The sequence below is a fragment of the Microtus ochrogaster genome, linkage group LG1 (assembly GCF_000317375.1).
Source record: "Microtus ochrogaster isolate Prairie Vole_2 linkage group LG1, MicOch1.0, whole genome shotgun sequence".
Taxonomy (NCBI): Eukaryota; Metazoa; Chordata; class Mammalia; order Rodentia; family Cricetidae; genus Microtus; species Microtus ochrogaster.
Window position 1 is genome coordinate 29,475,041 of NC_022027.1, and position 14,220 is coordinate 29,489,260.

The 14,220-nt window shown below is 44.9% G+C and overlaps 1 protein-coding gene across 3 annotated transcripts in view; it reads left to right on the forward strand.

Annotated features, from left to right (window-relative positions):
- Spata18 (spermatogenesis associated 18) overlaps positions 1 to 12,872 on the forward strand; it is a 31,368-nt gene extending 18,496 nt beyond the window's left edge. For 2 of the 3 annotated variants that reach the window (XM_026784975.1, XM_026784976.1), the window contains 7 exons: positions 1,368 to 1,644; positions 2,730 to 2,888; positions 4,360 to 4,535; positions 8,359 to 8,482; positions 9,982 to 10,065; positions 12,382 to 12,427; positions 12,720 to 12,872. In XM_026784975.1, the coding sequence (XP_026640776.1) occupies positions 1,368 to 1,644; positions 2,730 to 2,888; positions 4,360 to 4,535; positions 8,359 to 8,482; positions 9,982 to 10,065; positions 12,382 to 12,427; positions 12,720 to 12,727 (874 nt within the window). In that variant the 3' untranslated portion in view covers positions 12,728 to 12,872. Of the gene's footprint in view, positions 1 to 1,367; positions 1,645 to 2,729; positions 2,889 to 4,359; positions 4,536 to 8,358; positions 8,483 to 9,981; positions 10,156 to 12,381; positions 12,428 to 12,719 lie in introns of all 3 variants that reach the window. The other variant, XR_003378046.1, reaches the window with a different exon arrangement.
- Positions 12,873 to 14,220: the final 1,348 nt, after the last annotated feature.

Here is a 14,220-nt window from a genome sequence, read left to right on the forward strand (position 1 = left end):
TGGTTGTGAGCCACCATGTGGTTGCTGGGAATTGAACTCAGGACCTCTGGAAGAACAGTCAGTGCTCTTAACCGCTGAGCCATCTCTCCAGCCCCTGAACTTGCACCTTCTATCCAGGAAAAATGCCTGAGAACTTAAGAAGGTGGTGTCTTGGCTTTGAAACCAGGCTTGTGTGAGCTGTTTCTTCAATGGATAGTATACGTTGAAAGAAGCCCAGGTGTCCTGTGTCCAGTGGCTAGAGATGGTGGTTCATTTTACTGCACTGCAATTTCCCCTTGAGCCACAGTCCCATTTTGTAGCCAAGATTGGCCTGCCTTTCACTATGTAATCAGAACTGGTGTGAGATTTGCCATCCTCCTGCCTCAGTGTCTCGAGTGGTGGAATACGAGGTGTGAAGAGGCACCACACCTCTCTTCTCTCTCTCTCTGTTGATGGGCCGTGCGTAGGTTGTTTTCATGAAATCCCTGCTGTTCAACCCGATGGGGAGATAAGTAAGTGAGGACAAAGCAGCTGTGGCGCCAACACTGCAGTTTCTCACTTGCTCCAGTCTCCTCTAGCACCTCTTGAGTGAGGTTATTGAAGCATTGGCTCCGTGCCTGTCCCCATTTGCCTCCATGAGTCCTTCGTTTGCGGAGGCTCTCTTCCTCTGTGCAGTGCCAATATTGACTGGAGCTGATCAGCCAATGCAAGTAGTGGAAGTGTTTGCCCCACAGGAACGGGCAACACCAGGAAGGACGGTGACAGTCCCCACTCACAGCGTAGGCTGACTGGATGGCTGCTTCACTCTCGTACTTGCCTAGTTCCTTCTGTAAGACTTTTCATCGCAGCCTCATTGCCGTGGCGCTGACCGGTGTGACCTCTAATATTTACTTTGCTCTTGATAGCAGCCCAGTTTCAATCACAAGGTCCTGGGAAGTACTTGGATGCTGTGTTAGGACTTCAAGGTCAGTTTAAGAAACTCCAGCATCTGACTTGCATGCTAACTCCGGTCCTCATTTGGTGGTGGCACCTCCAGTTGGTCCTCGAGGACTTCCGGTTCCCTCTTTGTAAAATGCTCAGCAGTCAAAGTTGGAGACACTGGGCGACTGAACCCAAGGTTCTCATGATGAAAGGGCTTTGTGATTACTAATTCGCTGGGGAAATATGGAGTATTCTTTCCCATTTCTGGGGCCCTTGGAGAAAAAAATGCCTACTCCTAGCGGGGAGGACGTCCCCACAGACCCTCTGCCTGCCCACATGTGAGAGGCTGTAGGGTATTAGTGTGTCATTTGTGAAGTGTGTGCGGAGAAGACTAAGAGCTCAAGAAGTCCAGGGACGAGGGAAGAGTGAGTTCCAGTCTTGCCCCGCTGATTCTTGTTCACCTGCAGGTCAGTGAGGAGCCGGTCTCCTAGCCCTATCTGCTATAGCCCTAGCCGAGGCCGCAGCCGCAGCCGCAGCAGGTCCAACAGCCCCTGCACCGCAATGGCCAAGGTCAGAAGCCCGTCCCCAAACCGGTCCAAAATGTCCAGCGTGGCTCGCAAAGCGGCTCTCCTGTCCCGATTCAGCGATGCCTATTCCCAGGCCCGTCTGGACGCACAGTGCTTGCTGCGGCGTTGCATCGACAGGGCAGAGACGGTGCAGCGGATCATTTACATCGCCACAGTGGTAAATGTGACATCTGCAGCTGGACTTCGGGTTCTTGGGGCAGTGGGAGATCCAACACCAAATGAACGGTGCAATCTTAAAAGGCTGGTACTGGGGAGAGGGGATTCCAGTCCGCCCTTCCTTCCCTCTCATCCTTTCATTAACTATATTTGGGAGCTATTCATTTTTTTTTTAAAAACTGTGAACTATCAAATATACTATTAGCACTTATGTTGGGCAGACATTTATTGCAGTGTCCATCACTCAACACAGGACTGTCTCAAATGGGTTCACGTCAAATCAACCGATAGTGTACCTTTTGTGATAAGAGCCTACAGCAGCCCATCTTGTTAGTGTGAGAGCAGACATATCAGAAATCCTGGGTCTATTCATTTATGTCAAAGGTCAGCAAGCTATGTGCACGGGCCACTTCTGGCTCGTTTCTGAAGCACTGCCCACTGCTAAGAAGGAAGAACGAGTTTATACTTTTAAAGAGGTGTGATAAAAATTAATCCGTGCCAGAAATTGTAGCCAGTGAGGCCTAAAGCATTTACCATTTGGTTCTTCCTAAGAGAATCTTGCCAGGCCCTAGTTTATGTAACCAAGAGTGATTTGGTTAAAGCTACTTTGTGATTTGGTTAAAGGGATTTGGCTGAAGCCTGAGAAAACAAGTCAGTGTTATTGTTATTGTCAGTGTTACCACATATGGGATATGGGGTAAGAGGTATGGGATAAAGGCTTGATGGGAAATCTGGGACAGGGTGTTTTCTCTTAACATGTTGGCTGGTACCATGACGCTACTGTGTGCCCACAGCACAGGACTTAGGTCCCTGGGTCTGCATCATGCTGCTTTTTGGCCCCCCAGAGTTACCAACACAATGCTTACTTGTCTTAAGGAGTTAGTTAATTAGTGTGTTATCATGTATATTTCTACAAATGTTTTAACATTGAAGGTCATATTATCTCACGGGTCAAAGCTATGTTTGACCAGCCGTGTTTGGTTATCTAGACACCTGTTTGATATTGCATTCTGAATTCCCCCTAATTCCTTTCTTTGGACCTTTCCACCTCCTCATCAGATAAACTTGCTGTGTTTTCGCGTGCAGGAGGCGTTTCATGTAGCTAAAATGGCGTTCAGGCATTTCAAGATCCGGGTGAGGAAGATGCTCACACCGTCGCACGTGGGGTCAAATGACTTCGAGTGTGCAGTCTTGGACTATATCATTTGTCATCTCGATCTCTATGACGCTCAGAGCAGTGTTAACGTAAGTGTTGGGTCTCTTTTGAGGACTAGCACGTGACTGATGATGACATACCGAATACTGACCGCTTAGGAATCCAACCGTATCTTGGTATTTTGTCTATGGGGTGGAGGAGCACAACAGTCAACTTATCCTGTAAAACCAGTTCTTATTGACTGCTTTCCTTCTGTATATGTATGCAAGTGGGGTGTGTATGTGCGTGTGTGTATCTCTGTGTCTGTGGGGTATATACACATCTGTGGAAGTCAGAGGTTGACACTGTGTTTCTGCCTTGATCACTTTCTAATTGCTCAAGCAAGGTCTCTTGTTGAGCTTGCTAATTTAGGTACTTTAGCTAGCCAGGTTGCTCAGGGAACCTCCTGTCTCTGCCTCTTTAGTGCTAAGGCAGCTACCCCGAATTTCTGAGAGTGCTGGGATTTGAATACAGGGCCTCATGCTTGTGATAAATGCTCTACGCACTGAGCCATCTCTCTAGTTCCTTACTCAGGCATCTTACGGGGAAACATTCTGAGCTTTGCACTGCCAGCCTTTAGGTGGGTCTTTGAGATTGGGAGTTGAAATATTTTAGTTCTTAAGAGCAAGGACTCTGAGGAATGAGTACTGATTTGGCCTTGACTTTGTCACGTGACTACTGTGTTGCCCCTTGACTTTGTCACGTGACTGCTGTGTTGCCTTCCACAGTCCTTTAAGCTCTCAGTGCTCTGACTTTCTAATCTCTGACAGGGAGCCTCAGAGATCCTTCCTTATCCCACACAGCTGCTGGGAGGGGCCAACAAAAGGAGGCGGGCCATTTGTCTAGCGCAAAAAGCAAGCCATTTTACTTCCATTATTGTGTAGTAGAGGAATAGCCAGAGTTTTTGGCTGGTATCTCTCACATTTACCCATGGAAGAACGGTCAGGAGGGAAGATGCCTCAGTTGGTAAAATGCTGTCATGGAGGGGTGAAGACCCGAGTTCAGGTCCCAGGTACACACATAAAATCTGGATGAGGTGGCACAGCATGAGGGGTCAGAGACAGGTCGATCTCTGAGACTCATTGGCTGGCCTGACAGCCTATCTAAATCAGGTTCAGTGAGAGACCCTGTCTTAAAAAACAAGACTGAGAGCAACAGAGAAAGACATCCATCTTTAACCTATGAACTCCACATTCATATGTGCTCACATGCATAATAACATGTACCCCCACACACATATGAACTAATAAGCACGATGGACCTCTTCCTTCAGTTTTTTTTAAAAATTTTTTTCCTTCAGTTTTTTAAAGAGGGATTCTTCTTGCTGTTGGTTTGTTTCTGCTGTGTCTTCTCTCTTTTTTCCCTAGTGAGCAGCAGCAGCAACCTTCTCCTCCTGGTACACCTGCCCCCCTTTGGATCCACGTATTTCATTCACATGCTCTTTCCCATCTCCCATCAGTCACATGATGCTGAGAATCCTCTGGATGTCACCGCCAATCGACGCCATCATTTGTTTTTCAGGATGTGATCCGTGCCATGAACGTCAACCCCAAGATCTCATTCCCTCCTGAAGTTGACTTCTGTGTCCTCAGTGACTTCATCCAGGAGATATGCTGTATTGCCTTTGCAATGCAGTCCTTGGATCCACCGCTAGATATCGCATTTGGGGCCGATGGAGAAGTCTTTAATGATTGCAAGTAAGAGACACAGGAGCAGGTGCTAAAAGATGCTCACTGTCTCTGCTCCCTGGGAAGATGGATGGGAAAGAACCATGGGTAGAGAGATCAGTAGCCACTCCTGTGCCATGAGTTTCTTTGTACCATCATCTGGATCCTCCTTGGGCTCATTCTTCACTGAATATACTAGCTTTTGGGAGACCTAAGGAGTTGCCTGGAGCCTTGCTGGATCATTGGAAATTAAAAAAAATGCAAGGCAGTGGTGGCGCATGCCTTTAATCCCTGCCTTTGGGAGGCAGAGGCAGGTGGAGCTCTGTGAGTTCGAGGCCAGCCTGGTCTATAAGAGCTAGTTCCAGGAAAGGCTCCAAAGCTACAGAGAAACCCTGTCTCGAAAAACCAAAACAAAAAATATTATTATTACTATTATTGTGTACGGTATATGCATGTGTGTGTATATGTGTGCAGACGGACACTCTTGAGGAGGTCAAAGGTTGATGCTCAGAGACACCGGTGCACCATCAACTCAGATGCAGTCCAGGCATCTGTTAGGGGTGCACACATCTTCACCAAGGTGTGTGCTGTTTTCTGCTGTGGTTGCAGCATGGCGCTTGGGAGGCTTGTGGTTCATGAACAGCAGGCATACTCCATGCACACCGGTGTGCCGGACTCCGGTCTAGAACCATTAGATTCTACCAAATTTCACACGGCAAATATTCTTCTAATCAGAAGAAGCTGAAATAAGCTGAAACATTCCCTGAGATTTGGCAAGATCTTATCTATAGCTGGAGATTACCTGAGGAGAGGCCAAGCTAGGTTAGGAAGGCCAGCTCTGGCCTCAAGCTGCCTAGATCTAAATCCTGACTCTACCTAGTCACGCTGTGATCTTGGGAATGGTCCTTTATTTTTCTGTTCTTCAGGCCTCTTCTCTTTCAAGGAGTGGGGTCTGTAATGCTTCATTCCCAGGCCTGTAGAAGGCTAGCTAAGATCACTCAGATAGAGTGTTGAGGATGGTGCCAGGCATGTCGTGAGTGCTTAGGAATATGAACTCTGGGTCTTTGTTTTAGCCATAGTTCAGGCTGCCCAGCTTTCCTGAACGCTTACTGATGAGGGAAACCACGCATCTTTGTCTCACCACAAGAATGGGTTTTCTGCTTAGTTTCATCCATGCTCTTGATTCTATGTCTTGATTCATGTTCTAGTGTCTTTTAGGTCACTGTTCCCAGTGTGTATCCACTCCAGAAGAGCTGGATGTGTGAACATTGCCCTTCAGTTGGGTCCTTTTCTCTGCAGAGATTCTTACCACCTTCCATCTTTATTTTCCTTCTTCTTTGGAATACGGGTATTATCATTAGATGGTCACCCACTTTGGTTTGTGGGTAACTGTTGAAATAAGAGCTGCGGGGCTGCGTCCCCTGCACCCTGCCACCCACATGGCTAGTTTAGCTTATGTCCCGAAATAATTACACGGAAACTGTATTCTTTTAATCACTGCCTGACCCATTAGTTCCAGCCTCTTATTGACTAGCTCTTACATATTGATCTAACCCATTTCTATTATTCTGTGTAGTCCACAAGCTGGCTTACCAGGAATGATCTTAGCCTGCGTCTGTCTGCAGTGGGACAATCATGGCGACTCACTGCCCAGCTTCTTTCTCCCAGCATCCTGTTCTGTTTTCTCCGCCTACCTAAGGGCTGGCCTATGAAATGGGCCTAGGCAGTTTTTTTATTAATAAGAAATCATTCCCACATCAGGTAACTGTGGGTCTCTCCATCACATGCTTTTAACCAGAGGAAACCTAGAAGGCCGAGCAGTTGAGATTAGAGTTCCTAACTATAATTGAATGTGATTCTATTGTTGTCCCTCTGTGTCTAGAGGTCCCTATCTGTTGAGTGAACCAGCCAGGGGTTTAAAATATGAGGGGAAAAAAACCTGAACATATATAAACTATTTTTCCTTATCATCTCTTAAACAGTATAGACTAATAATTGTCATATCTCATTAACATTGTATTAGGTATTGCTAAACAATCTAGATGTGACTTAAAGTATGCAGATAAGTTCCATAGGTTATATGAAAATGTAACATTATCTGTCTATCATCTATCTATGTATCTATTATGTATGTATGTATGTATCTATCTATCTATCTACCTATCTATCTATTATCTATCTATCTATCTATCTATCTATCTATCTATCTATCTATCTATCTATCTATCTACATATCTATCACTCTATCTATAAATCTATATGTATGTATGTATGTATCTATCTATCAATCATCTATCTATTTATCTATTTATCTATTTCAGTCTTACTACATAGCTCAAGCTAGCCTGGAGCTCATTAACTACATAAGAATGGCTCTAAACTCAATCCTTCTGCCTTAGCCTCTCAAGTGTTAGAATTACATGTTTACACCACATACTCAGCCTTTGAGACCATTTTATATAAGGCACATGAACATCTTGTGACCCTGGTATCTGCTGGGTCCTGAAGCAATGCCACTTGAATACAAGGGGGCAGAGTGTTTTGGAAAGTCACAGAACACATTAGAGCACTTAGTACCTGGCATCCTTTCTCGGGAAGTATTCCTGAAATCCTTTCCTTGGCCTCACGGCATCACAGTTTTTCCCATGATGTGGGCTGGGGACTCCTTGACAAATAGCTCTGATCCTTGGCCTGAGCACTGAGCTCTGTTGAGTTTTCCTTTGAAAGGAAGAATCAAAAAATTGGATAAAGGAACCTAGATTGAAGTGGTCAACAACGAGGGACTAGCACTATTTCATCCCTATTTATCCCTGTCTACCAATGTAACTAAATTACAGACGTTTTTTATTATGAAAATGGCATTTGCCCATTTCAAGTAAATAAGCTTGCTCTTACTGTTCGCTGTTTGTGTTTTGCCTAAACCCGTGTTTCCTCTGTTTGTGCTAACACGCTTTCCACACTCCACCTTGCACGCTCTCGTGTGCTCACACTGCGTTGTCTTCTTACCCCTGGCTTACTGTTCCAGCCTATTGAGCTATTTTATGGGGTGCCGTCATCTATGTTTTGGGTTTTTTCTGCCTGCCTTTGAGCAAGTTTTTCTACATGTTACCCAAGTCACTGACAAATACGTTGACTTGTCATCAGATGAAGAAAGAGGACTGCAGAGATGAACAAAGAACAGGGTTCAATTCTCAGCATCCCACAACCGTCTGTAACTCCAGCTCCAGAGGATCTGACCTCCTCAGGCACCGCATGGGCATAGAGCCCAGACATTCATACCACAAAATATCCATAAACAGAAAAAATTGTGAGAGAGCCCCCAGCATCTTCATTCTGATACTAATTGATCTGCTGATGGTTCCTCTTTAGATGTGACCAGTGAGTCACATTTCAATCTGTCCATGTAAACATTCACCTAGATTTATTGTTTTGTTCACAGAGATAGCATGAGAGATATTGTAGAGAGCCTCAGAGGACTTTGTCTATGCCTCTAGCATTTTCTAGACTTAGAGCTCTTAGGATTCTGAGAAGACTAGAGACGGGATGAAGTTTGTTGACGTGTGTTCATAGCAAGTCTGTGCCAGAGGCTAACTGTTTCTGTTTTTTGTTCTAACGACGTGTCCATCTCCTTACCCACAGAATGAGGATCTGGGCCCTTTTCAAATCTAAGCCCAGTCAAAACTGAACTCTTCAGTTGAGTTTCTCCTAGCTTTGCTACAAAATGCTTAACTTCCAGCTGGTGGCCCTGCCCCAGCGGTATTATGTATGTCTAGCACGCGCAAATCTCTGGGTTTGATCCCTACCATGGAAAAGCAGTTTCTTACCTTCTGTGTTCTCTTGTGCATTTCCACAGGTACCGCCGCAGCTATGACTCGGATTTCACTGCCCCCTTGGTCTTTTATCACGTGTGGCCTGCTCTCATGGAGAATGACTGTGTCATCATGAAGGGAGAAGCTGTCACCAAGAGAGGGGCTTTTGTACGGTGGCCTTGCATAGTGACAGTTCATCCCCAGTGTTTGATTCACAAGTTCGAGAACATTTATAAACCCAAAGATTCTATAAAAGGAGTTGATAGAGTTTGATAAGATTTCATACAAAGGAGAAGGGAAAAAACAGTGGTCTGATTTTTGGACTGTCCCACAATTCTTTGCAATTCCCTGGCAGTGACTTCGTTGCTGCTCTTCTGTCTAAAGATGGAGTTAGCCATGACTCATTTATCTACTCCGTCTTACAGATATTCTGACATTCCTAATTCTTCATTTGGGGGAAATTATACATGTATCCTGTTTTTCTCTCCTTGGTATGATGTATAGGGAAGGGAAGGATGGAAGAAAATGGGGCAGAGGGGGTGGGGAGACAGGAACTATTTGCTTTGAAGGGGTGTTTCTTATAGTTCTTAGTTAGAGATGTTTTGAACATCTTAAAAAATTGAAAACCTCCCAAATGGAGTCTTGCGTGTGTGTGTGTGTGTGTGTGTGTGTGTGTGTGTGTGTGTAAGAGTAGGGAGTTTGTGTGCTGGGATTCGTGGCCACAGGGACCTTGGGTATGCATAGACCGTGATGTATTATCCACCTCATCCTTTCCTAGAGAGAACTAGGTGAATTCTGAAGGGGGTTCCTTGGTCCAGAGCAAAGCCAAGGTGGTGGTTTTAAGCCCTGTTTTCTGAACTGGGTGAAAGCGGTGGGGCTTTGAGGCTGCACATAGCAGAATAGAGAAGTTTATTTTAAAAAGCTTAGAATGTTTGTGTTATTTTACAAGTTAAAATCCCATTGTAGTGAAACTATCTCCATAAAAATGTTTTGTGTTTCAGAAGTTGAGCTTATGAAAAATGGATTTTGTCCATCTGACAACACATATGCTCTCCAGTGAACATTTTTATAACACAGGATTCTTGCCCTTACAACCCTCTGTTAGGAAAATTTTACTAACAAAGTGCAATTTGGAAGGGAAGGAGGTGACTCGGTCACAGGTTTTTCTTTTTCCTCAATTGCAGTTTTTACGATCCTGTCAAATAGCTTTTGCCTATTGATCTCCTCTCCCACGAGCACACATTTGCCCTTTTTCACTGACACACAATTGAAACAGTACATCTCCCATGTGCTTGGAGTATAATTTTCTTCATCTGGACTCAGTAGCTCTCCAGCAGAGGCCTCTCACCGAGTTCAGCGAGACTGATTTATTCTGTAGCTATATGACTCCAGAGCTTCATTTACATGGTAGATACTTACAGTGAACAAACAGCCTTGAATCCCAAAGCCAAATGTGATGTCTAACAGCTTACAGAATGTGGATACCCTCAAGTTCATTATAATGGGATTTTACGGGAGAAGTTCTTTCCCAATACTGTGTCGCAGGAAATACTAGGGACGTCACACTGGTGACGAGGGAAAGAGCCGTCCTGTCAGAAAGCCTGGGGCGAGTCATACCTGCTTTCATAAACTCATTACTCTTTCTCTGCCTCTTTCTCTTTCCTCAGTGGAGTTCTGTGCGACCTGTAGCTCGCTGCCGCAGCCGGAGTTTAAGCCCCGTCTGCCCTCGTAGCCGCATTGGATTAAGCACGGTACATTCCTGTCAAATCGTTGGTGCAGAAAACCTACAGTGATACTTTCCTGTGCAAGGGGTGTTTGCGAATCCATAGGTAGAAAGAGAGGTGATTGCCCTGACCCAACCCCTAAGGGATTTTTCTCTTTTACATAACTATGGCTAAGCAATGTAGCAGCCTAGAGAAAATTAGAAGCGCTTGTCTTTCCAGTTTTCCTGTTTAGGTCTTTCAAGGAATAAAGGACTTTGCTCATTTAAGCGTTTTATTCTTTTCACCCTTGAGCAGGCTGTTAGAGAACAGACAGATGGACGTGCGGCACTTGAGTCACAGACCTGAACACAGGCCCCAAATCAGCACATGAGTTGGAGGGATTACTTAGCGTCCAGCTTGAAGTACTTCCTAATGGGCAGTTAGAGTATCAATTTGTCTCCAAATTCCAAGTAGAAAAGATAAAATTAGCTTCTTTGCATATTAATCCTTAGAAAGATTACTAATCTATTTAAATTTAAAAAAATAACATAAAAATATTTCTGGAAACTCTCACTATTTGCATCCTTAAAAAACATCACAATAACTCAACATTATTAGTCACCAAATAAGATTTGGTCAGCATCTGTTGACTGTGGGGCTGGACCAAGATAGACAGGCTACCGATCCACCGTTCCTTTAAATGGAGATCCTTTCTGTGTGAGTTTGACCTTGTTCACCAGGAGAGAGTAGCGAAGGAGAACTACAGGTGGCAATACCTCACATCTCCCAAATGTCTCTGGCAATGCAGTGGCAGGGCTTCCTCTGCAGAACCAAGCAGAACAGACCCACCATCACCTCGGAGTTTAGCAAGCATCCGTTATCCCTCCTGTAGGTCCCTTCTCCAGCATAACTCGAAGGCCAGATGTGAGAGGGACACAAAAATAACCAAATGCGGTCTTCTCCACGAATGGGTCACCATCTAGGAGGATCAGTGTCACGTGAACAACTTAGTCGGACGGTCATGATGCAGATCAAGTTGAGAGGACCATGGGTGATGTGGTGTAATATAGTCTGTGACGTAAAAACCTGGAGGTGGTGAGGAAACGGCATAAAAGCTGGCATTTGAGTTGGTCTTTTAGAACGATCTGATGTTACAGAGGAAGCAAACCACGGAAGAAATGCTAGGGACGTGGGAAAGACCCACCATGGACACGGTCCTTTTGCTATTGGGGTTTTTATAAGACTTAATTACATAAATGAATAAGTGTGTGAAGAAGGTTAGTGACCCGATAAAGAAAAAGGGGAACCTTGGCAGCATCATAATGGGACGTCTCCCCATCCCAAGAGGAAACGGTGCATCACAGGAGAGAGTAGTGGACAGGCTAGTATTAGTAGATGCTTCGCCAGCCCTGAAGACTTGAACTCTGGATTCTCAGTAGAAATTTTATGCAAGGGGAATGTCTTCTGCACCGAGTCCTGAGACATGTCTGAATCCTCTTTTCTTTACCATTCTCTGCTCAGGGAGAGCAAGATAGACCCAAGTGTAGTTGAGGACGTTAACATATATTCTCAAAGGTGAAACTGAGCCAACCTCCTTTCTCCGCCCATCTCTCTCTCTCTCTCTCTCTCTCTCTCTCTCTCTCTCTCTTCCTTCAACAAAGCTAGGCACCTCCAAGAGGAAATGTGAATAGTTTGATTGGTCTGCCTTTTAGGCTTAATTAAGGCTACGATCTCCACAGAACAGATTCCACCTTGGACAGTATGTATTTATCTAACACGTTTGAGAGTACACAACAGGAAACCGGCTTGTAGTTGGTACCAGGCGTGAGGTCACAGAGTGGTAGTTTCTGCTTAGGGAAGGTAATGGTAAGATTTGAAAAGCATTCTTTTGTGGATGCTCAGACCTTCCTTCGTAGGGCAGGATTTGGACACATGAAAACTTTTTTTTAATTTTTTAATTAATTAATTTATTTATTAAAGATTTCTGCCTCCTCCCCGCCACCGCCTCCCATTTCCCTCCCCTTCCCCCGATCAAGTCCCCCTCCCTCATCTTATAAAGAGTTTTTGAGTTTATGTCATAATTTTAGCTTTTGTTGGTTAATTGTGTTGAAAAGATTCTCTCCCATTAAGCCAAATTTTTAATCATGTTAAAGTTTTCTCTCTTAAACCATCGAACCCAACTTCCAACCACCAATATAATTTAAACCAAATTGGATGTGCATTTTCTTAAAAAGCCTAGGAAGACTCATGTGATGCAGTGCCTCAGAGAAACTCCCTGGCTGCTTTAAAGACTCACCCATGTCCCAGGGATCTGCCCTCTGAGCTCTGTCTTGTTTAATTCACATTCCCCTTTCATGTTTTCAGATGTCTCGAAGTCGGAGTCCTTCTCCAATAAGATGTACATTGCCAAGTAAGTGCGACAGGCAAGACAGAGCGAGCCTTCTGCTTCTTAATACCCTCTATATGATGCCGCCTTTTGGAGCACTGTGATTATTCATGGGGGGGGGGAGATCTCTCTTCTCCAATTCAGGCTATTCCTTCATTTCTGGGCCCTCTAGCTGATGGTGCCTGGGCTGGTCTTATGGGTTACAGAAGAAGCACCTCCTTGGAGAGATTTAACTGCTATGGCCCTTTTCATTTGGGCAGCTCTGAAGGATGTGTAAATGTGACCATGGTAATGAGCTGTTTGTTTTTCTCCCTAGGATATTAAAACCAACAGCCACGTTCGTTTACCACAGTCCATTGGAACAGCCAACCTCCTCAGTGCCTCCAGCCACCTGCCTTGTCTGCCTCCGACCTCACTTAACATGAAATGAAAAGGCAATTCTGTGCGTCACGCCGCACAGAGAGTTTAATGCTTTGGCTCAGCGCCTTTGTCACTCTAGGTCCATAGCAGGTCCTTTCGTTTCATAGGAGCAAATTCTATTAATTTCATAAAACAATTATAGGCATATAGGACCATATTCACTAGAAGAAAGTCCATTACAAAAAGTAAGGACTTCCCTCCCCAAGTACGGGGCTCTTTCAGAGCCCATGCTAGGATAGACAGCAGAAGTCACTGTCCAGCTGAATCCCAAAGGAAGGACGAGCGATTTCATTTACAGAGCAGTCAAAAATCCTCTCGTTGCTAGCATCAGCTTTTAGCTCCCTGAAACCACAGTTTCAGTGTTCTGGTCCCCTCTCAAGGATTCCAAGATATCCATAGTCTCAGGTTGGGAAACTTGTCCCCATAACACTCACTTTAGGGAAGATGTAGACAGTAAGAAGATATTCATTTTAAAAGATAGAGCAATTAGCTTGCTTCTCTCTCTGTCCTTTGGCTGAATGGCAAAGCTACTGGGTTTCCTTCCTTCCTTCCTTCCTTCCTTCCTTCCTTCCTTCCTTCCTTCCTTTCTTCCTTCCTTCCTTTTCTTTCTCATTTTGTAGACGGGTGCCATTTAATCAGCTCAGATCTGGAAGCTTTAGCATCAAAGGTCTGAGAACTAACTCTCCCATATTCTCCCCCCCCTTACACGTTTTCTTGCAAGATATGCAATCAAACAACAAACTTAATCAACTAGCGATTAACAATCAATTAACAACCAAGCTTAACCAACTGATGAATTAAACTGCATATATACGGGCAACTTATTACAGATAGATTAATGTTGAGTGATACGAGATACCCCGGAACTGGTCCACGTGAGAGGGCTTCCTATAGAGCAGACCTGTGGCTAGACATCAGCGTGAGATCAGTGTTCACCGTCTGCCATTCATCTCATCCCAGGGACTGTCAACGTTTTCATGCGTGTGTGAAATATCAATCTCAACTCCCGCTTTCTTCTCTAGTTGTAAATGAAGACCTCCCATGAAAGCCCTCTGACCAGGGTACACGCATTCAGCTCCCCAAGTGAGGGGCTTGATCTACTGATTTTAAGTCGAGTTTATCTCTTTTGATTGCTTCACTGCTCTGTGCTTGAGAGCATCTAGTCAAGGTAGGAACGGGCGATTACTCTCCAGGAAAACACGGGTTCCTTGCTTTTTTGATTTCCCTTTCGCACAGGCCACAGGCTCGTCACTCTGAGGTCCGAGTGCAAAGCAGCATCTGAGGCTTTTTGGTGGGGTGAACAAAAGCAAACCTCTCTGAGCATCTTGTGGCTATGCTCGAGGGTGGGAGTAGATCCCTCCCCACCCCTGGTCTTTGTTCCCCGAATCTTTTTTTTT